Genomic DNA, 22,403 nt, shown 5'->3' with positions numbered 1-22,403 from the left:
GGTTCCATACTGGAGGCTAATCTTTCCAGTGATAAAATGGCCACCAACGTAATCAAAAAAGTCAACCAAAGAACAAGATTCCTTAAGTTTACAGGATCTCCTCACTGGTCAACAAAAAGTTAAAAACACCTTGAAGACCTGAGCCCTGGTACAAGGTTTCTTTGACTATGCATGCACCTCTTGGTACCACAGTACCTCAAAGGCCCTTAAAGGCTCCAGACTTCCCAAAACATACTGGTCAGGCTCCTACTTGGCCTCACCCCCCGAACCCACCTTACCCCTGCCCACTTTGACAGGGGGAGTGCAACAAACCATGTGCAACCCAGATTCGGCACAAACAAGGGACTAAATTATTTTATTTTGGTGGCTACTATGCCACCAAACTACTACTAACGCCCTACCAACAGTCATTAAGACATGCAAATCCCTTGACTCCTTCAAAACCGCTCTCAAAGGGCACCTACGGACGGCTGCAATTATAAACTGGCCCCGAACCCCCCCCCCATCACCCACCCCTTTTTCCCCTCACTGTATATGTTTTTTCCCCCTCCTTTATGATGAATTCCTGTTCTGTTCTTTTTGGCTATAGGCTATAGAAGTTTTGATGATTTGAACAAGGTGCATGGACCCTTTTGTAAACAAGTGTAATGCTTTATTGGGTCGTCCACTCACAGTTTAACAGTCTTTGTATTGAGTTGTGCTTGAAATGTACTGTAATTCTGCAAACTGTTAATACATATTTCAATCAATCACTCAAACATGAAAAAGGTTTGAGAACTACCCTATGCCGCCACCTTTATAAGACTTGGGTTCGGGACTAGCAGCACCGTCGTACTGCGGAGTATAAATGAGGCAGGTGTTGTGTTGACCACCAGTCAGTCCGAGGCGTGGCTTCATTCAAGTGTACAAGGGGCCCCCCTTACGCATGCGTGAGCCAGAAAAGTGCGTTTTAGAATGATAGAGAGCGAGAGAGATTATAGTGCTCTACACAACTGTTGTTTTAATCCCCTGAGCGAAGAGATTTAACAAAAACCTCTGGCTTTAAACCCAGCAGCCATATTGTACGGAACATCGGTGGCTGGAAACGAGTCATTTTTATTGAAGAAGTCATCTTCAAAGACACCTTTCCCAAGACTTGAAGTTGAAGAACGGACTTTCGTCTCACTGGCGGTGGGATCCTATTGCACAGCTAGCCTGCCAGCTGGCTGAAGAGTTTCGAGACATACGGCTCGGTTTTTTTTATACCATATTCGCATTGTAGTATTTATTAATTTTGTTTTAGTGTTTAATTAACTGTCGGCACTCGGCAATATGAAGGACCGATTGGAACAGCTCAAAGCGGTAAGTTGTTGCGAGGAAACTACGTTTCCACTGAATGTATATTTCTGTAACCACACCAGCCTCTGTGTATGGCATTAAAATAAGATTTGTCACTATATATGACTGTCAGGAGTTGTTCCAATTCAACACTGACTTATCTTAAACACACACGACCTTTGGCAAAAGTACGAGGAGGAAATAGTGTGATGGCATGACTTGAAAGTTATGGGGAAATTATGATAGATTCTATTGATATAGATGCAGACATGTCTTGATGGGATGACACAGCCATAGTTGCTTTGTCCCAGCTGTAGATTGATTGATACATGTGATGGCATGGCAGCACCGCTGTAGGGATGATACAAGTAACATGAAGTAAGAAAATATAAGATAGTCCTAATACATAAAACAATGCTAAGTAAGGCATATAAATACACCAATCTCTTTAATATAATATATCAGACATTACACTTGGCTGTGGTGGAGGTATCTGTCAGCTACCATTCATTTATTTTAAAGTATGTTCACTACTGAGTACTGGATCTAAGGCATACCAAACCAGTTGAAAGAAAAAACAAATGCCTATGAGTCCATGCCCATCATCATCACTTTCTGAAGTCTTCTCAATATGAATTTGTCTGATTTGACCTGCTAGATTGAAGCCTGTAACCCTAAATTAGTGAACTCATTAACTCCCCTCACTGTTAAGTTAACCAATAGCAAATACATAAACAACAACTAAACGCCCATGTCATGATTAGTGTATCTAAATAAGAGACATTTCAAATTTAAAAACCACACTTGTGTGAAGTGAGCCCTCAGCCAATCAAATCATCGCTATGGGGTACAGACACACAAAGCTGTGCATAGGAGGGCCTAGCGCCTCTCAAAAAGGATTGCGGAACCTCTACAGAGAACAAATCATTGAACCCAATAAAAATCACCTGGCTGTAACCTTGCATTTAGCTAGCTCTGGTCCATAGCGTTAGAGAACTCTTTCTAACGGGTGGAACGGTAGTGCTGTCACCTCACAGCTAGATGGTCCTGCATGGGTTCGATTCCCACTGGGGGAATCCTCCGCGTCATCAGTGCCAATACCCTTTACCCTAGGTGGGGTTGGCAAAAGGGCCTTTCTGTGTGGAGTTTGCATGTTCTCCCCGTATCCCCTAGGATAGGTACCCTCACAAAAACATGCAGTAATCCTGGTCTCTAAACTGCCTCCCCTGGCCAAAAATCGTTGAGGGATAAAAAATAAATTAAAATAAAATAACGCTGTAGGCTAGAGAGCAATTTGTTTTAGCTATGTACAGAATTCAGAATCAAATTATCCTGAGAACATTAATGATACTAGTACATGATAGTTGTACTAGTAACTTGGATAGCATTTTATATAGACTTATATAGCATTTTATGTAGACTTATAGCATCTTATGTAGACATAGCACTATATAGTGTATGCATAGTTTCATTATATACTGTATTCCACTGTTACGTTCTTAGCTTACATATGATTCATTCATGATAACTACTTGTTTATGTATATGTATTGACATGCTTTTTTGTTCTTGCTTAATGTAAGTCCGGATTAAGAGCATCTGCTAAATGCCTAAATTGTACAAGACAAGTGAAGGCAGGCAGGCAGCAATATGTAGCACTGTACTTCCTGTAAATTGAAATGCCTCACAGTCACAAGGTAACCAGGATGTAACTAACCAGTGGCACTAAGTAAGCTTGCCCCCCACTGGGCGAGGCCCTGTTCCATTTGAGCCCTAGTCGGGTGCGTTGCCATGGACACATGGAGTAATTTGCCAAATATTTGCTAAAGCCTCATTGACCCTTTGCTTAACAAGTGCTGAAAATATTTGTTTTCTACAACAAAGTGTGAATTAAGCTTAAGTTATTGAGATGTGGTCTGCTGTAACTAGAGAACAGGTAATGTAGGTCACCATATAGGTCAATATTCATGTGTTGAAGACCTGACAACAGTCTTCCTGTGAAGTCTGTCACGCTCACCACACTCTGCCCAACTCGCCTCTGTGTTTTTACACTTTACCATCATTCTGTGTGTGTGTGTGTGTGTGTGTGTGTGTGTGTGTGTGTGTGTGTGTGTGTGTGTGTGTGTGTGTGTGTGTGTGTGTGTGTGTGTGTGTGTGTGTGTGTGTGTGTGTGTGTGTGTGTGTGTGTGTGTGTGTGTGTGTGTGTGTGTGTGTGTGTGTGTGTGTGTGTGTGTGTGTGTGTGTGTGTGTGTGTGTGTGTGTGTGTGTGTGTGTGTGTGTGTGTGTGTGTGTGTGTGTGTGTGTGTGTGTGAACCCATGCTCCAAGCGTGACTGGGTCAGCTGACATAATGCTGGAAAGAGGAGCAGCAGGAAACTCAGGATAATAGTTTGGCCTGGAGCTATTTTCTCTATTTTACATAAGCTATATTGATATTCTAATAAGCATTTTGAGTCTAGTAGGTCAGAGCATTTTGGTGAATAGTGGAACATGCCATTCTTTCTCACTGAAGGTGTTCATTGTGTTTTGAACCAAGGCTTCATAGCTGAATGCACTCAGTACATGATTCCTTTAGTTTAGCGTGTCAGGTAGGTGGACTAGCCTACCTGAGATAAATTACTTGCATAAATTGATGGAAGTGTCGTAACTAAGAACTCAATGGTAAATCTACATGAACAATAAACATCACATTTTACTTTGATGTTCTCACATTTACAACCCACAGAGAAAAAGATTTCAGCAACTCCCTTTGTAGTACGTTGTTTACATTTTTTGTTTCCTAACTTTCCTTACTGGGCAGTGTACTCTGTACACTGTAGAACAACAAACCATAAGGGCAAGAGGGAAGAATGTGTGCTATTGGCATTTAGGGCGGAACTCAACATTCGCAGTTCTCAATTCATATGAAAAGCTGTACCTGGTCACTGGTGTATCAGTATACTATACCAGTACTTGTCAGAATCTGATTGTGTCTGTATTCTATACTTGTCATGCATTTTGCCAGGTTAGATGACAGCCATAGCACAGGATAAGCTCATGGTAAATCAGTAGGGAATGTTGGAAATGATGTAGGCCTATTAGTAGAGCATCTGTTCCTCTGTTGGCTCATTGTTTTCCGGTCTTTTATTCGTACATTCACTTCTCATCTGGTTTTGCTAGAAAGACTAGGGATTACAAATATTGAAGGGAAACCTCTGTGACATGAGCTACTTAGTGGCACAACCAATCATTTGGTAACTTCCGTAGGCCGGCTAACCTCCTACATCAGCATCAGTGAGTCTGGCTACCCGTAAAGCCAACACTTGTCAAAATGGTCATGTGATGAAATCTAATTTAGAACCTCTGCCTGTCATTGCCTTGTAAAGGGGGATTATGTAACAGGACATATGCACAGACAATGAATTCCCAGTATAAATAAAAATGGAAATATTTACATTTTATTTTGTTTTCCAAATATTATGTTTCTGTTATTTCAGTGAGAACAGCCAATCTTAGCGCTCTTATGCTTTTCCAATGCTTTACAGCTGGTCAGCAAGTTACACGTGTTTTCCATGGTTGTTATGGTGACTGTAAGACATTTCCCAACAACCAGACCACCCATGGCCTGGTCAACATAGTGGCAGCGGTGGCCGAACGGATAGCGGCGCGGTCTTGATACCGGAAGGTTCCTAGTTCGAATCAGCCGTCCGACACGTTAAAATTACCACCGCTGAAGTGCCCTTGAACAAGGCATTGAACCACTACGATGAAATGTGTTCTATGAGCAGGGCCTGGCTGGAAACAAGTTCTTGAGCTTAGCCCAGATACCCTGGGTAAATATAGATTTCATTTCATTTCATTTCATTTCATTTCATTTCATTTCATTTCATTTCAACAAGGAAGCATACTAGGGCCTTTACTGTTCCTAATATATGTTGACGACATGACTTCAGCTTGTGACTGCAACTTGTTCCTGTTCGCAGATGACTCGGCACTGCTAGTCTCAGACAGGAACAAACTGCAGGTTGAAAAGGCCCTCAGCTCTGAACTCAGTAGAATCTGCACCTGGCTCGCTGATAACAAGCTATCTTTACACCTGGGAAAAACTGAATCCATTCTCTTTGGCTCTAATAGTAATCTCAGCAAGGCAAATGGCTTCTTGGTTAGAGTGGGTGACAATGTTATCACACGTAAAGATGAAATTACCTACCTAGGTTCCATCCTGGAGGCTAATCTTTCCGGTGATAAAATGGCCACCAACGTAATCAAAAAAGTCAACCAAAGAACAAGATTCCTTTACAGGATCTCCTCACTGGTCAACAAAAACACCTTGAAGACCTTAACAGGAGCCCTCGTACAAGGTTTCTTTGACTATGCATGCTGCATGCACCTCCTGGTACCACAGCACCTCAAAGGCCCTTAAAACTAGGCTCCAGACTTCCCAAAACAAACTGGTCAGGCTCCTACTTGGCCTGGTCCACAAGATTCGATACACCACCAAGATACCCATGTACCTGTCTAGATACTTCCTTAATGTTAACGAAGTCCACACCCACAACACCAGAGGGAGTGCAACGAACCATGTACAACCCAGATTCGGCACAAACGAGGGACTAAATTATTTTCGCTCCTATGCCACCAAAATGTGGAACGCCCTACCAACATGCGAATCCCTTGACTCCTTCAAAACCGCTCTCAAAGGGCACCTACGGATGGCTGCAATTCGAAACTGGCCCCCGTAAAATCTGAATCCCCCAACACCCCGCCCCCCTTTTTCCCTCACTGTATATGTTTCTTTTCCCTTTTTACCTCCATTACGATGAATTCATGTTCTGTTCTTTTTCTATATAGAAGTGTCTATTTGTACGTCTCTAAATGTTTTGATGAATTGAACATGGTGGACCCTCTTGTAAACAAGTGTAATGCTTAATTGGGTCGTCCACTCACAGTTAACAGCCTTTGTATTGAGTTTGTGCTTGAAATGTACTGTAATTCTGCAAACTGTAATCAATCAATCAAGTCTGAATTAATAGTAAAAGTAAATAGTTTTAAATTATTATAATTTTATTCTACTTTATCCATTTCTCCTCTGGGGCATTAATGAAGCCAATCAGTCAATGAATGTTTACAGCACATCACCATCCCCACATTCACAAAGTTGCCCTCACGAAACTTGGATTAGGGATTAAACCAGGATTTAACAGATTTCCTGGTTTATATATCCTGGATCAGCGATTAACCGGTTTCATGAAAGCTGGTTAATCTTGCCAGATTAATTTAGCCAGTTAACCTGGCTGAGGCTGGTTGAGGCTTGATTCGGTTTCATGAAGGCAATGCCACACTAGTTACCATGGAAACTAATGCTGTGGACTTGGCCTGCTCCTGACCAGCTCCGGACCAGGCTAACAGCCAGGTTTATCCTAATCCTGAAGTCTTTACTGTTCATTGAGCAGTCAATCTGATCACAAACCAATGATTCTTTCCACACTTATTCAATTAATCCGCCCATTCTAAGCCTCGCTTGGCTTTAGTGGAACGGAATAAACGAGGCTCTACGGACCAGGATTTAACAAGCCTGGTTTTTGCTTAAATCCTGAATTAGTTAATCCAGGTTTTGTGAAACAGGCCCAAGGGATATCTATACTTTGACTCAATTTATAGGGTTGTTTGAAAAGATAGTCAAATCAAATTTGGGTCTTTAATGCCTGGTTTAATGATTTCCTTAAAAAAAAAATCACACCCGTGTGAAGTGAGTAGTGCAACTCCGTGTGAGGGTCCCCGGAAGTTCCAGACCCACAGGAACGCCGCGCCCAGGGTGCCGGCCCGTTTCCGGCTAGCTGCCCCGCGTCCGAAATGGTTGAGAAATGACAGTTACAGTGTGGGTGTCCTGTACTGTACTGTCACACCCGAAATCATCATACAGGTATATACACTATACAGTTAATATGTATGTTTGTTAGGCTGCGTAACAGGGACACTTGGTGGTGAAAACCAACCAAACGCTATTTTCGTGCTCGGACAGATGACCCAGCCAGTGACCCAAGGACACAGCTGTCTATAGGAGTGGTCCTATAAAGCGTTGCAGTCCCGCCCCCTACCAGGGCCCAGGAAATGATTCCCCGTTCAATTTCCTCATAGACATTTCAAAAAGTGTGTATTTAAAGACCTTTTAAGCCTCGTACAAAGCCAACTTGAGTTGTGAGAAATCATGACAACAAACACAATTTTTCGGGCCGAACAAATAATTAGAAAGAAGAAGAAAACGGCAGGTTACAACACTTTTTTTTTCTTGTTTTTTTTCTTTGTAATTATTTAGTTTGGTCCAAAATATTGTGTTTATTGTCATGATTTGTCACAACTCGAGTTGGCTTTGTATGACACTTAAAAGGTCTTTAAATAAATACTTTTTGAAATGTCTATGGGACAAATGCATTGGGAATTATTTCCTGGGCCTGACATCGTCATGAAAGGGGGCGGGACTGCGACACTCTATAGACTGGGCAAACAACTCAGGAAATGTGGCATAAGAGTGGGAGTGAACCTTGTATTTCCCTAACCAATATCGGTGCAGAGGGGCATTGCTCCTCAGTGTTCTCCACTGTGTTCTACCGCATGGGTTCTCAACCTGGGGGTCCTCAGATTATCCCCCCCCCCCCCCCCCCCTGTCTGGAAAATAGACATTAAGAGTTTACAGTACATACATACAACTTTCCTTAATGATATTGTTATTGTAGCGGTCAATTTGTATTGGGGTGGGGATGGGGGTTTTCAACTTTCCAGCGCTTCATGTCATAAGCCGTTTTGCGTGCTATATAAATAAAGTATTATTCTATTATTATTTAGTCATTGAAAAGTGACAGTCACACTCTCTGGGTTGGGTTAGTGTCTTTCACATTCTGGGTTTGGTTACTGTCCAGTTTTCACACCATTTTCCCCCCTTTTTTGCTGAGAAAGACACAGGAAGGAAACTATTACTCTTATCTCTACTACCCCAGAATTGTTAGGCATTGTGCTGTAGCCTATGTGCTTGTGTGCAATGCATAGTGTACATACACAATACACATGATGTTTTGGTATGATTCAAGTGAAGTTAAAAAACAGTTGTATGTTGTCGATCTTTGTTCATGGTGAGTGCTGCAAGCTTGCACTACATTGTTTAGGCCAGTGGTTCCCAAACCTTTTCATGTCAAGGACCCCCAAATTGACACTAATTAGCTCACGGACCCCCTTTTGAAAAGACGTGGCAGGGACCCCCATAAGAGAAGATTTGTATGGCTCTAGCAGTGATTCTCAACCAGTTAAATTTCAAGGACCCCCAGTTTGACATGCATATTAGTCTACAGACCCCCATTTAATGGCATTTCTATCTTTGGGACCCCCAATTTATATTGTAAAATCAATGTTATTTTAACTGAGGTTTGATTTAATTTGGTTCCATTTGTACACTGAGTTATCATTTAGCTGGTGACCCCCTGGAACTCCCTCAGGTACCCCTGGGGGTCCCCGGACCCCACTTTGGGAACCACTCGTTTAGGCTACATTTGCTATTCAAATGTCAGTTGTAGGACTTTCTAAAACACAGCCATATACGATGTAAAGAACTGATTCTTCTTGCTCGAATGTAATACTAATCTGTACTGTCAACCCTGTGCTGCCTGTGTTTACAAAACAACATTCTGATGTCATGAGGAGTAATACAATAGGATAGAGCAGTGGTTCTCAACCTTTTCTGGCCCAGTTGAAAATCTTGAAAGGGTTTGTGGGCAGGTTGAGAAACACTAATCTAGGATAGAGGGAATAGAGGGAGCTATGCCACAGTATAAATAACTGTAAAGAGTATTGACTGAGAACACCATTTGTAGACTGAGCCATGCCTTGGAGGGTAGGTTACATGCTGATTAGAGCACAGTCATTTGGGTCAGCTGACTCGGGAAAGACTTGGAGACGTCAGGTGATTCCAAGGGAGTGGATAAGAGTCAATATAATTATAAACGTGTGGCCTACGTTTTTCCATGACTTGACTTTGCTCTATGTGGTTTAATGAGGAATGTCAAGTGCAGAGTGCTGAGAATTTGGACTGTTCCTCAGGGCAACTCCAGACAGACATGTTCGTATGAAGTCTTCAGTTGGACAGTGCCCCTCAGAAGTCACAAATTAAAGTTGTCACCGACAGACAGAGAGGCGAAAACGTAGTCTTTGCTATGCAATCGCCTGGCAGAGACAAATGGAAGAAAAGCAGACTCTTTTTGCAGTAGTCATTCTTGTCTTACAGTCATTACACAGCAGCATGACATGACATTCAAGGTCAGCGCATAGTATTCAAAACAGGTTAGGTTCCTTGAGCCCGGCCTTACTAGTGCAAATAAATATTCACAGACAAAGTTGAGCTCTGTGAATGGCCAGGCTCGTTACCTAATGTTTACCCACTGTGTTTTATGACGTGGTTTTCGCCTACCTGGTGCTTGTGCCGAATTGACCATCATGGCACGCACGCACGCACGCACGCACGCACGCACGCACGCACGCACGCACGCACGCACGCACAGTTGGACCTCTTGAAGAGCCACGCCGTAAAAATGTTAAATGACTACTTTCCAACCTTAAAGAATGATCTGTGGCACACTGATAGCCAACCACACGGGCGGCGGTGGCTCAGGGGTAGAGTGGCTGGATGGTAACCGCAAGGTTGCCTGTTCGAACCCGGGCTCCCCCAGAGTTAGTGTCGAAGTGTCCTTGAGCAAGACACTGAACCCCAAATTGCTCCCGATGTGCTGGCTAGTGCCTTGCATGGTTTCTGCTGCCATCGGTGAATTAATGTGTGTGTGAATGGGTGAATGTAATGCACAATCTATGTAAAGCGCCTTGGATAAAGGCACTATATAAATGCACCATTTACCATTTAACCACACCAAAATCGCTACATCATCAAACGGTTACATCATCATACGGCTGAAGACATCTTTCCCACTCTGCTTCCTCTCTCTCTACACAATTTCCTGTTTGAATAAAGCAAAAGTGCACATACAAATCTTTAATTTTGTGGCTTCCTGGTGTTTATGAATTGACATGTAAACATATTTATGTTCTTGTTTGCGACTTTGCGGATGACTCCTTTCCTGATCTCGGAATAGAACAATTGCAGTTTGAAAAAGCCCTTAGCACAGTGCTCAGTGAAATCGCACATGGCTTGCTGATGACAAACTTATTAAACCTAGGTAACTGATTCCATTCTTTTTGGGTACAAAATTAACCTCTGTAAGGCCTTAGGCTTTACGACCAGAGTGGGTCACAATGTTATTACAAGGAAAATTGTACCTATCTGGGTTGTATTTTTGATAACAATCTTTCCAGTAAATGGCAACAAAAGTAATTAAGAATGTCAACCAAAGAATATTTTTGGGCAGGATCTCCTCAGATTGGTCAGCAATGGGCCTAGTTTTCAATAATGTACCTGTCAAACTACTTCAGAAGAGTGAGTGAGTAACACTCATGGGTACAACACCAGGGGGAGCTCCACCGATCTCATTCCCCCCAGTTTTGGCCCTAACACCGGGATAAATGTATTCTACTAATATGCCACAAAATGTGGTATGCCCTACCACCAGCCATAAAAAGTGACTCCCTACCTTCTTTCAAAAGCGCCAGAAGAGAGCACCTACTGTATATGCAATTTTAGCTTTTAGCTTGCCAAAAGAAATGATCCCCCCCCACTGTTTTTCAGTAAATATACTTGTATTGCTCCTAGTATTGATGATTTTTTTGCATAGTATTGTATGTCTGTTCTGTGCCTCTGTGTACTTTTTGCAAACTGTTATAGTATTCAATCAATCAATTCGGTCTGGACACTTGCGTTCTGTTGCTGACTCTTTGTCAGGGCGTGTCGGTTTCACACAGACTAAACTAATCTACACACAAAATGATTGTGTGAAATATAAAATGGCCTTAAAACTGTCCCAGAATCTATGAATTAATGATTGTTTGATAAAGTTAATCAATCAATGAAATGTCTTAAAATTCCTAGTAGGGATGCAATTTTTAAGTAATGTCTTCAATTGATAGTCTAGGGGTCTCTACTGACCAGTTTTAACATGCATGTAACATGTTATCTGATAAAGGATCTGCTCTTTGCCCTTTTTATTTCAGGTGTGTGACCACGATGATGAAGATGTGGAGATCGCTATTGACAATGCAGCCTTCATGGATGAGTTCTTCTGTCAGGTGAACGTGTTTGATGTTTTGAGCAGTGGTGTAATGGTGGTAATGCCGTAACCCCCCCACCCCCACCCCGGTCGTACGGCATTTTAAATGTGTCACGTGCACGCACGTGTGCGCGTCTACATGTGTGTATGTGCACAGAACAGCTGATAACCTATTGTGTATGAGTGTCAACTCATACACAATAGACCAGCATTAGGCAATTATTTGAATCACAATTAATCGTCAAGTAAAATGTCATGATCGTGACAGGCCTATCTTTGTCTACATCTGTGTGTATTCTTTTTGTATGTGCGACTGCGTTCATCCCTATTCATATTCATGTTTACCAGAATACTGCCCGTTGGGTACCGGCTTACATGGGTATGATGCAAGTTGTGAACGATGCAAATAGGGAATGCATAACCGACCCTGTTGTGCAATATCCGTTATACCCGTTGTCACAGTACCTGTTGTACCCGCCTGTCTATGTTCCTTTTGTGCCCATATATGGAGATTGCTGATGTTTATCTGTAATTAGCCATATATGGGCATATCAGAGGGATCGGTGGTTGTGGAATAGAAAGCCCTGGCAGTGGTAAACGTCTGTGGACAATGTGTGAAGAGTGCAAACTGACTGTGAAGTTGTGATTGATTTTGATTGTGTTTTTTCTGTTATTTCTCTGTTTTTCAGATTGAAGACATCAGGAACAGTATTGATAAGATTGACGAGAACGTGGCTGAGATCAAGAAGCTCTATTCGGTCATCCTATCTGCTCCCACGTCAGATCCGAGTGAGACACTTTCTGTATCCGCCGCTCTCTCTATAGAGGATATGCACGTGACATCATCATCATACTGGGACGTTATGCATGCGAGAACACCTACTGAGTGGCAAAAAAAGAAATCTTTCTGACCTTGACAGCCCACACATACAGTTCTATCCGATTGCATTAAACAACGTTAAACTACATTAAACTCACTTTGCCAATTGCCACTCGATTTGCCACTCACTTTATGCATGCGCATAGCATACCCTCTTCTACATTAGTACCGCAACTATGCATAATTACAAATTATTCAATTGATTACATTTTTTGATTAATCAAATAATCGAGAAGCAAGTTGAGATCAACAAACATGAAATTGTATACTTTGTTATACAATGGTGTAGCTCACAATGTGTCACACTGATATATGATGTCTGCTATTTTCACTATTTTGAAACTTTTCTTTGCCTATAATGACTTGAATTGGAATTGATTTAATCATATTTTATAATCGATGAAATCAATGAGTTTGATTTAATGTAGCATCCCTAATATATCCTTTACCGCTCTCTTACACCTTAAATGTTTACATTCAAGTATCTGTCCCATACTCTCCTATAAGGACAATTCCATCAAATAATCTCAATTCCTCAACAGAAACACAAGATGACTTGGAGGCCATTACCAATGACGTTAAGAAGATGGCTAACAATGCCAGAAACAAACTGAAGAGTAAGTCAACTACTACACTACTCACTACACTGACCAACACAACGGGTGAAAGAAAACCATGTCAGTTGTAATTTGCACATTTTCATTGGCTCATTAATCCAAAAGTATTTTGGAACGTTTCCCCCCCCCCCCAGCCATCGAACGGAACCTGGAGTCAGATGAGCAGGAAAGGGTGTCAGCTGACATGCGGATACGTAAATCCCAGGTAAACAATGGCTGTCCCACAACTTAATTTACTAGTGATTAGTGGTTGGTAACTTACTTGATATAAATTGATATAATTGATATAAATTGGATCCATGCTGTATGTTCACTTACCATCATAATTGTCTGATTAACTAATAAATTAATCTCTAGTCTCAGATAAATTGGAGTCTTTGGCAGTGCAAGATAAGTTTGTATGCTGTCAATTAAACATTGAAGTTAATAGTCTTTCAAAACCACTGTGGACTACCAATGAACGAGCTGGAATGCAACAAGTTAACATGAAAGCTGCTGCACTTGACCCAGAGCTTTCTAATGTCTCCCAGCATGCAGTGTTGTCCAGGAAGTTTGTGGAGGTGATGACAAAGTACAATGAAGCCCAGGTGGATTTCAGGGAGAAGAGTAAAGGACGTATCCAGAGACAGCTAGAGATCAGTGAGTCAGAGAAACATACACATAAAAACATCTTGTTTGCCATCTTGTCACTTTGACTAACTAATTGTTGCATGTGAATTTCCAAATGCACCCATAATAACTTTCACCTTTCTGTTGCAGCTGGAAAGGCAACAACAGATGACGAACTGGAAGAGATGTTGGAGAGTGGCAATTCTGCTGTATTCACAGCTGGGGTAAGTGTGTGTGCGTGTGTGTGCGTGTGCATGTGTGGGAGAGTGTATTTGTTCATCTATATATGCACAGTACCGTCCTGGGTGATAATGCCAGACTCCTATCCTTTACAAGGGGGAATTTTATCTCCTTTTCTTTTTAATGTTTATATGAATGACTTATCATTGTCTTTAAATACATGTGGTACAGGGTGTAGGGTTGGTGACTCACTAATTAATCACCTGATGTATGCTGATGATTTGGTCATTTTCAGTCCGTATAGTGCTGGTCTCCAACAGCTTCTGGAAGTATGCTCACAGTATGGTCTTGATTTTAATATAAAATACAATGCTAAGAAAAGTAAAATAATGATAATCCGAAGTAGGGAAGACAGACATTCAGCCTTTCCTGACTTCCATCTGGCTGGCACTGCTCTTAGTGTGTGCAGCGAGTACACTTATTTGGGCCATATCATCTCTGATGATCTCTCAGATGACAAGGACATCTATAGACAGCGACGGAAGCTGTATGCCCAAGCAAACATGCTGTGTCGCAAATTTAGCATGTGCTCGGTTCCTGTGAAGATATCGCTTTTTAGATCCTTCTGTACACCGCTGTATACTGCACACCTATGGTGCCGCTATAGACAAAGCAGCATCAGAAGACTCACAGTGGCCTATAATGATTGTATGAGGCTGCTGTTGAGAGTGCCAAGAAGCTCCAGTGCTAGCCAGATGTTTGTTAGTGTCGGAGTACCTACCTGCTCTGCTGTACTACGTAACCTCATGTACAGATTCATGTGTAGGGCATCTGAGTCAATAAACGACATGATTGCTGTAATAACGGACCCTAAACGCAGTTCACTCAGGTTCTCGTCGAGACTGTGGAACCACTGGCGCACATGTCTGTATGTCAGAAACTGAACAGTGTGGGATATGTGCATATATGTACCTTTTTATTTATTTTAATTTGTGTATTTACTGTTATATTGTATTGTTTGTGATATGGATCCTCCTGGGTCTGAAATAAAGATTGATTTACAGATCGTGGACTCTGGGATTTCCAAGCAGGCACTGAGTGAGATTGAATCCAGACACAAAGATATTGTCAGACTGGAAAGCAGCATCAAGGAGCTCCATGACATGTTTGTAGACATTGCCATGCTGGTGGAGAACCAGGTATACATATTTATCTATCTATCCATCCATCCATCCATTGTAGCCCTTTCATTTAAACCAATTGTGTTTAACTTCATTATTGTCCTCTCATATCTCTGTCACTTCATTTCACCACCCAATCATTGTGGGATTTGACATAAATTATTTCAGTAAGTGATACACACATTTTCCCCAGTGATTTTGTAGACTTTCTCATTTTGAGTAAGTACAATTCCATAGGTAGAGCCAATACTCCCAATACCTTAGCTGCTTAATGATGATGCATAACCACATACTGTTTTTGCTGGTTATGTCATGCCTTCTGAGGGAAAGCCTTGTTTGAGGTAAGGCACTTTTTTGCCCCGTATTTCTATTGTCTGTGTCTTTTTTGAGTTGTTTGTGGGTGATAATAATTATTCATTATCGTATTGATGTTTTTGTGATGTGTTTTTTTGAGTTGCTGTCACTAATAATTATGATTCATTATCACCATCATTTCCTGTCTTGCCACTACAACTTGTATTGTATAGTCTATAGTTATGACGTTTTTCCTATTCAAAATATATGTGCCGTTATCGTATTGTGCTGAGCAGTGAAACCCTAAAGTTAAACAGTTTATCTTGCTCGTTTTAATTTTGTTTTCTGTATGCTTTTCAGGGTAATGTAGTAGATAACATAGAACAGAATATATCCAAAACTGTGGACCACATAGCCGCAGCTAAGGCCGAAACTAAGAAAGCAGTAAGGTACAAGACAAAGGCTCGTAAGGTACTGTATAACCATTCTTTGCTCATACAGTTGATTTATGATTTGGCAAAAGAGTGTTGCATGACATTAAATGACGCATCTCGCATCAACATTTCCTTCAGTTGAAAATACGTCATTTTTGTCAAACGACATGTCACTTGCTGAAACATAAATTAGGCTTTAACAGCGCAAATTAGCAGAACTGCTAATTTGTTTTTTCATATTCCCATTTCATTTTTTCTACATGGTTTTCAATCTTTCTCACTCTCAAAACTACATGACGTTCTCACAGTCACACAATCCCATCTGCTCCACACTGCTGATGACACATTGACTACCCAGTCAAATCCAGAGTATTCATTAAACACTTTTGACCCTATTTTGGGCATATCATTATAAGCACAACATTTTCAAAGATTTTCAAAAACAGCAAAAATACAGATCTGCTATTTTTGAAATGGAGAAGTGTAAAAATGGACCTGCCAGATTGGAACACTCTGGATTATACTGTGGGCAACGGCATCTGTGTCCTTCTTCTGGATTTGCGTCTCTCCTCTCTTTTGCCTCTGCACACATTTCTCACTTTCTCACTGTGCGACATCCTGCCTACTGTCAGGGTGGAATGATTGAAAGGATTGAGAGCAACATGGACCAGTCGGTGGGCTTCGTGGAGCGGGCGGTAGCGGACACTAAGAAAGCCGCAAAGTTTCAGCAAGAGGCTCGCCGTGTGAGTGACCTCTGTTGAGATCAATGGTTGGGTTTCCCAAAAGCACAGAATCTAATGGCAACGGTAGTGGTTTGGAATACCACTCAGTATGGCCTGTAAACAAGTAATTAGGTTGACTAGTAGCACAATTTAAAAATCCCAGTTATCATCACTATGGCCTTGTGTCATCCCAGAGATTTTAAAACTTATATTTGGTTGACCACTCCGGTCAACCCTGGGATTCAGGGCTCTATACTAGTTAATGGCTGTTTTCACTCTACATGAAATATCTGAAACGAAAATAGCCAATCTACAAGCTATAAACCTGCTATTTTCCGCAAACGTTCTGCAGAATATGAATGCTGGGGTTTAAGTGCTTAAACATCCTGAACATCAGCTGTGACTTCATTAGTCTCACATAGCCTGCCAGATGATCAGACATCTCTGCTTACCAACAGATCTGGTGAAGTCTAAATGCAATGCTTGGTCTTAAAGATTGGATAAAACCCACACTAAAACCTATGCATGGAAAATCAATCCTGATACTGTCCCAATATTTAGAACTGCACTATCATCATTTTTGCATTGGTTCTACAGTGCAGTTTGTTTCTGAATTGTTTCGTTTATAGCCTAGGGTGACTAAATATTCAGCCCCTCAAACCGGGACACTTAAGTCAATGTGCATGTTCGCATGCACGTGCACATACTGTATACATTATTGACAAACATCAGCATCAGCATTGAATTCAGACTGCTTGGTTAGCTGAGCATGTTACATGAAAAGAACATGATAAAGGTCTATGCAACGGTTGCAACCTCTGAAAACAACTATTATTTGAATTGTCAAAAACCGGGACAATTTTGTAGTGAATATTGAAAACCGGGACATATCAGTGTTTTAGAGATATTTGTCAGGACTCGGGACATGCAACTTGAAAGCGGGACAAACCGGGACGTCTGGTCAGTGGTCACCCTATTTTAGCCCCTACATTCAATTTAGAGGTCAACAGATGTATTGGTAGGCAGAGATCTCTGATTGCCATGCTATGCAAGACTATGATTTCACAGACAATGTTCTTTTCTAATACTGAACTCTCCTAGACGACATGGATGACGAGTGGTATTCCCCTTATGGGAAACTTAGCCATGACCACCTCCACCATCAGGACTTTGACCCAATGAACCTTGATGATCCCTGATCCCTTGACGTCTGTTCTTGAACCTTCACCTTGTGGCCTGACCATCATTGTGCACTGTAACCTACCCAGGCAATCCTCCAGTTTTCCTTCAGCATTGTGGATCCCTGAGCCCTCACTCTCCACAGATGTACACACACACACGCACGCACGCACGCACGCACGCACGCACGCACGCACGCACACACTCACACGCCGCACACGCACACGGTACAGTCACACAAACACAGCTTTTGCGCTCTGCTTTTCTCTCTCTGTCCTATTACAAACTGCCAATCTGTGCTCTTTAAACTCTGTGTGATGTCATTGTCTATATTATGTGGTTTATGACTGATCTGCTGAATATGTTTGTTTTCAGAACTTGAGATCTTGGTATTAGAAATACAATCATTGACGTGTGTTTACTTATTCGCTGTGGCTGGCTAATAGTAAATTATTTTCTTTCTTTAGAACATGAACTGACTTCTTTACAAATTATATTACACTAAATAGTAAATACATTGTGGTGTTACCTAGTCACCTTACTTCCTCCTGCAGTAGGCCTATAGCATAACATTTTCATTGTTCCCTTCTGGGAATGGTTTTTAATATTATGCACTTGGTTGTTCCCAACAGAAAGTGGGGATAATAATGGTCGTTGTGCTGGTCTTGCTGGCCATAATAGCTCTGATTGTGGGGTTGTCAGTGGGATTGAAGCAAAGCTGATGAACTGTTTGAGTAGAGGGAAGGGTGAGTAACTCTGGAGTAAAATAACCTTGGGTGTACCATAATGGGTGTGGGTATGAGAGGAGCTTTGGGAAAGGGCTTTGCATTCTCGTCGACTTGAGTTGTGTGTGAGGCTGTGGGCAGGTATTTTCTTCCTCCTGGTGGCTTATATGGGTGTGTGTGTGTGTTTGTTAGTGGGTAGCTAGTTACACACAATAGTTTAGGCTGGTGTTTGCCCTGTGGGATCATTTGGTGCTAATGTCTCATGCGGGTCTGCATCTGCATGCAATGAATGGTGTCATTGTCCCCCAGGACCCCCATGGGTGTGTTTGTTAGTGGGTTAGCTACACACAGCTGGTGTTTGGCCTGTGGGCTAATTTGGTGCTAAAGCATTTGCATGCAGTGAATGACAATACACATTGATGTTTTTTCTCCATCTCATCCTTTTAGAAGACCATCATTATCGCCGTGTGCTGTGCTGTGGTGGCCCTCATTCTCCTCATTGTCATTCTCACCCAGACAATATAAAAGGACCTCCCTTCATCAGCCATGTCATCATTCCATGTTATGTTACCCTTCATCAACTTTCCCACCAAGGAGAGAGTGGACAGAAAACTGAAATCTATCACTCCATTTGGATACACTTTTGACTGAACGTTTGGTGCTGGTCTGGAGGAGTTGAAATTGTCTGGTTGGAATTCTAACCAGTACAAACGCACCCAGTGAGACACTTTCACAAAAGGCATAGAGCCTTATAAGGCTTGGACCACTGCAATCAGCAATAAGGTTCCTGAGGATGTTACATTGCAAATGAGGAAGTGAGACTAGTGCTAACATCAGGTACAATACATATTGTATCTCGGATGATTATGGGGAAAAGGGAACTGGGAAATAACATTTCATCATTATACAACATTTCAGTGTTTGAAATTTGTTTTTGATGCCTCCAGATGTTGTGCACTTGATTTGAATGTGTATTTAATTCACCTGGACACTTTGATTTGATATACAGTGCCATCAGTGGTGTGTTCTAGTGTGTTGCTCTATATAATTATGTAGTATACCGTCCCCGAAGATTGTCTCATCATCCAAGGTAGCGTAGGGGCTTCATGAGGGGCTGAGGGCAGCAAGAATGTAGACTTCAATAGCCTTTTTCATGTGATAATGTGGTGTCCGAGGTGAAGGCTTATGTGTGGCTATTGAGGTGATAATGGCAGTTTCGAAGTAGTTCACGCATTAACTTAACAATAAAAAAACAACAACACTGTTACTGTGGTGACCATGCACGCATATGAGCAGTGCATGTGGGAGGGAATTGTATACTCTCCGAAAAACCTGCAACACACCACTGATTGCCATGCATCCTTTTAGCAATGAAAAATATTATAATGAAAAGCTAGCTACAGTAGTATCTACTACACTGGGACATAGTCATGTGACACTGGAAATAAAAAAAAGTATGCCCTTAATCAAAAGTTAGTGCGTATGTTTAACATATCCTACAAACTTTCAACAGAAAGTGTATTTTTTTGTTAAGTGACAACGTGCACAACACTTTATCACCTCTGCATAAATTGCTCCAATACAGTTGCTCATGTCTCATCTGACTGAATAAGCTACAGTTCCCCATCTTAAAGAGGAATGGTGTGCTATTCTCACCTATGATTCTTGAGATTGGTTGAATCCAGTTGTTTTTTTAAATGTTAAATGGTTGCCCAGGACTGGGATAAGATGACAAACCTGGAAGAACAGCAATGTTTCAAAAAACAAACATCTACTGTATTTAGCATAACAGCATATTTGGCTTCCACTGCATTTAGTAGAATCTGAACCCCTGGCCACTGGATTTGAACCATTGTTCACTTTTTGGCATTGCTTATTGGCCTTGCATTGTTTGAAAGCAAGATCTATTGACTGGATTTCAGTTAATAATCCAATCAGTCCTACCCATTGCTTCACACCACAGAGACATTTTAACCAGAATGTTTTTAATATGTTTTGAAATCTGTGTATAAGACTTAATTAATATACTTTTATTCATGTTGCCAAAATGTCGAAGGAATTAAAGATTTTATGTTTTTTGATAATTTGTTTTCAAGGTGTCACCTCCATGGTTTGTTGTACAAACCATTGCACATGGCAAAGAAAGACTATTTGTTTGTTTTTTATTGTTCATTATTTAACTGTGGTGTAGTTAATGTCTGTTTATATTTTATGGGAAGAAATGCTGCTTGTAGCAAATCATCTTTGCTGTGAGGTCGAAAATATGCTACATCTACAAAGTGGTGGCCCACGGGTCCACCATATGATGAATACTTTAACTAGAATTAAATTGAAATTATGTCAATAAATATTTGTATGACTAATCTAACATGTTTCAATAGCACTGCTATGAATCTGTTTAGCATATTGTAATTTATGTAATAATGGAATTTATGTCAAACCAAAACATTTTCATATTAGGGTCTCTGACAGAATCATTTGAAAGGAGGTAAATTAATTTTGTTGTCATTCTGCTCTAACAATCATGCATGCACAGACACAGACACACACACACACCCCCACACCCTTCCCTGTCTGACCCCATGTTCACCTGTTCAGTTATTTCCTCAAGTTCTTTGTTTCTGATCTGTGTTTAGTTAAGTATACAGACATAATAATCATAATAATCATGCTCTCCTTGAATTCTGTAGAAAAAGATGATGATCACCCTGTGCTGTGTCATAATTGGAATCGTTGGCTTCTCCTATCTATACAGCTTCTTCTCATAAAGGTTTAGAACAGGTAAAATAAACACCAACTATAAATGACTTTCAGTGTTGTAAAAATGCCTGGAGTATAAAAATGTGTCTTTGCTTTGTTTCTAGGTGGAATGACGGTGGCTTTCTCCATCAACTAGAAGATTGACTCAAGTGTTCCTCTTGTCCCCTTACTTTATTTAAATATAAAAAAACAAAACAAAAATGATTTCAGCCCTGTCATTTGCTAAAATCTCTTCTTAATCCAATTTGGAAACACTGGCGCCTCCTTGAGGTGGCTGTCGGGATTTTAGAGTACAGATCATTCCTTTGGACATAGTTGGACAAACTACTGTAAGCTTGGATCAAGTGCATTATTACTCTTTCTACCAATTCAATGCAAAGGCAATCTAACTTGTTTTCAGCAAATTTCGGGGGCATTGGAAAGTAGGGTTTCTGCCTCATGCCCAGAGGCAAAGTTGGTTGATTGATTAACTTGTCCATTGGGGTGTGTGTGTGTGTGTGTGTGTGTGTGTGTGTGTGTGTGAGAGAGAGAGAAAGAGAGAGTGTGAGTGTGAGTGTGTGTCTCAATAATAGTGTTATCCGTACTTTATTTCTGGTCATAAAAAAAAAAAAGTTTCGTGTGTGATTGTATGAGATATTTGTGTACGATCTGTCTGTATGTTCGTGGTGCTGAAATGGTGGTTTTCTGTACAAGTGGTCACTGGTCACTCATTCAGACCCCTTTTCGGTAATCGGTTCCCAACCGGTTCAATTCTTTTTGGTTCTTAGTCCATGAGCCAGAGCTCCAAAATTGGAACGTTAATTATGAATTGAGTGGACAAAACTATACCTATATTAGATTGTTATCACCATGAAACTTCCCCAGTTGATTACTTACATGAAAACAATGACTTATTGTGTTACACATTTTAAATGTTTAAATATGCAAATGAGGCATTTAGGAAAATATTAAAAAAATATTAAATATAAAAAATCCACTACTGTGGATGGGTTATCATATATTCATTTACTTATATTGATCCTATAAACAATTTAATATAGGTATAGTTTTGCACACTCAATTCATAATTAATCTCTGGCTCATGGAGTTAAGAACCAAAAAGAACTGAACCGATTCCCATTGGGAACCAACCGGTGGAAAAGGGGTCTCAGTGTTTATGTAGTGGTTATGTGTCAAGTTACCATATTATAAAGTACATGTTATGTAATAAAAATCAATTTGCGTGCATTGTATTAAGTGTTGTGTACATTCATGTATGTAATTCTCTTGCATGTTATGTTATGAAGAAATTAATGAATTAAATGAAATTGTAGCAATGTAGGCTTGTAGC

The 22,403-nt window shown here is 40.9% G+C and overlaps 1 protein-coding gene across 2 annotated transcripts; it reads left to right on the top strand.

The window, feature by feature from the left end:
* Positions 1–893: 893 nt before the first annotated feature.
* On the top strand, positions 894–20,397 carry stx3b (syntaxin 3b). 2 transcript variants are annotated; one of them, XM_079520771.1, is made up of 11 exons: positions 897–1,341; positions 11,437–11,511; positions 12,182–12,281; positions 12,915–12,989; positions 13,124–13,194; positions 13,520–13,628; positions 13,749–13,822; positions 14,843–14,977; positions 15,614–15,724; positions 18,221–18,334; positions 18,761–20,397. In XM_079520771.1, exons 1-10 carry the CDS (start codon positions 1,312–1,314, stop codon positions 18,308–18,310), a joined length of 870 nt encoding a protein of 289 aa, XP_079376897.1. In that variant the 5' UTR covers positions 897–1,311; the 3' UTR covers positions 18,311–18,334; positions 18,761–20,397. The 2 variants fall into 2 exon arrangements, with proteins under 2 accessions (XP_079376898.1, XP_079376897.1); XM_079520772.1 differs by lacking the exon at positions 18,221–18,334 and having other exon boundaries at positions 894–1,341.
* Positions 20,398–22,403: the final 2,006 nt, after the last annotated feature.

This window comes from Electrona antarctica (genome assembly GCF_951216825.1).
Source record: "Electrona antarctica genome assembly, chromosome: 1".
Classification (NCBI taxonomy): domain Eukaryota; kingdom Metazoa; phylum Chordata; class Actinopteri; order Myctophiformes; family Myctophidae; genus Electrona; species Electrona antarctica.
The sequence above is the reverse complement of the archived record's forward strand: the minus strand, read 5'-3'. Positions and strand labels throughout refer to the sequence as shown.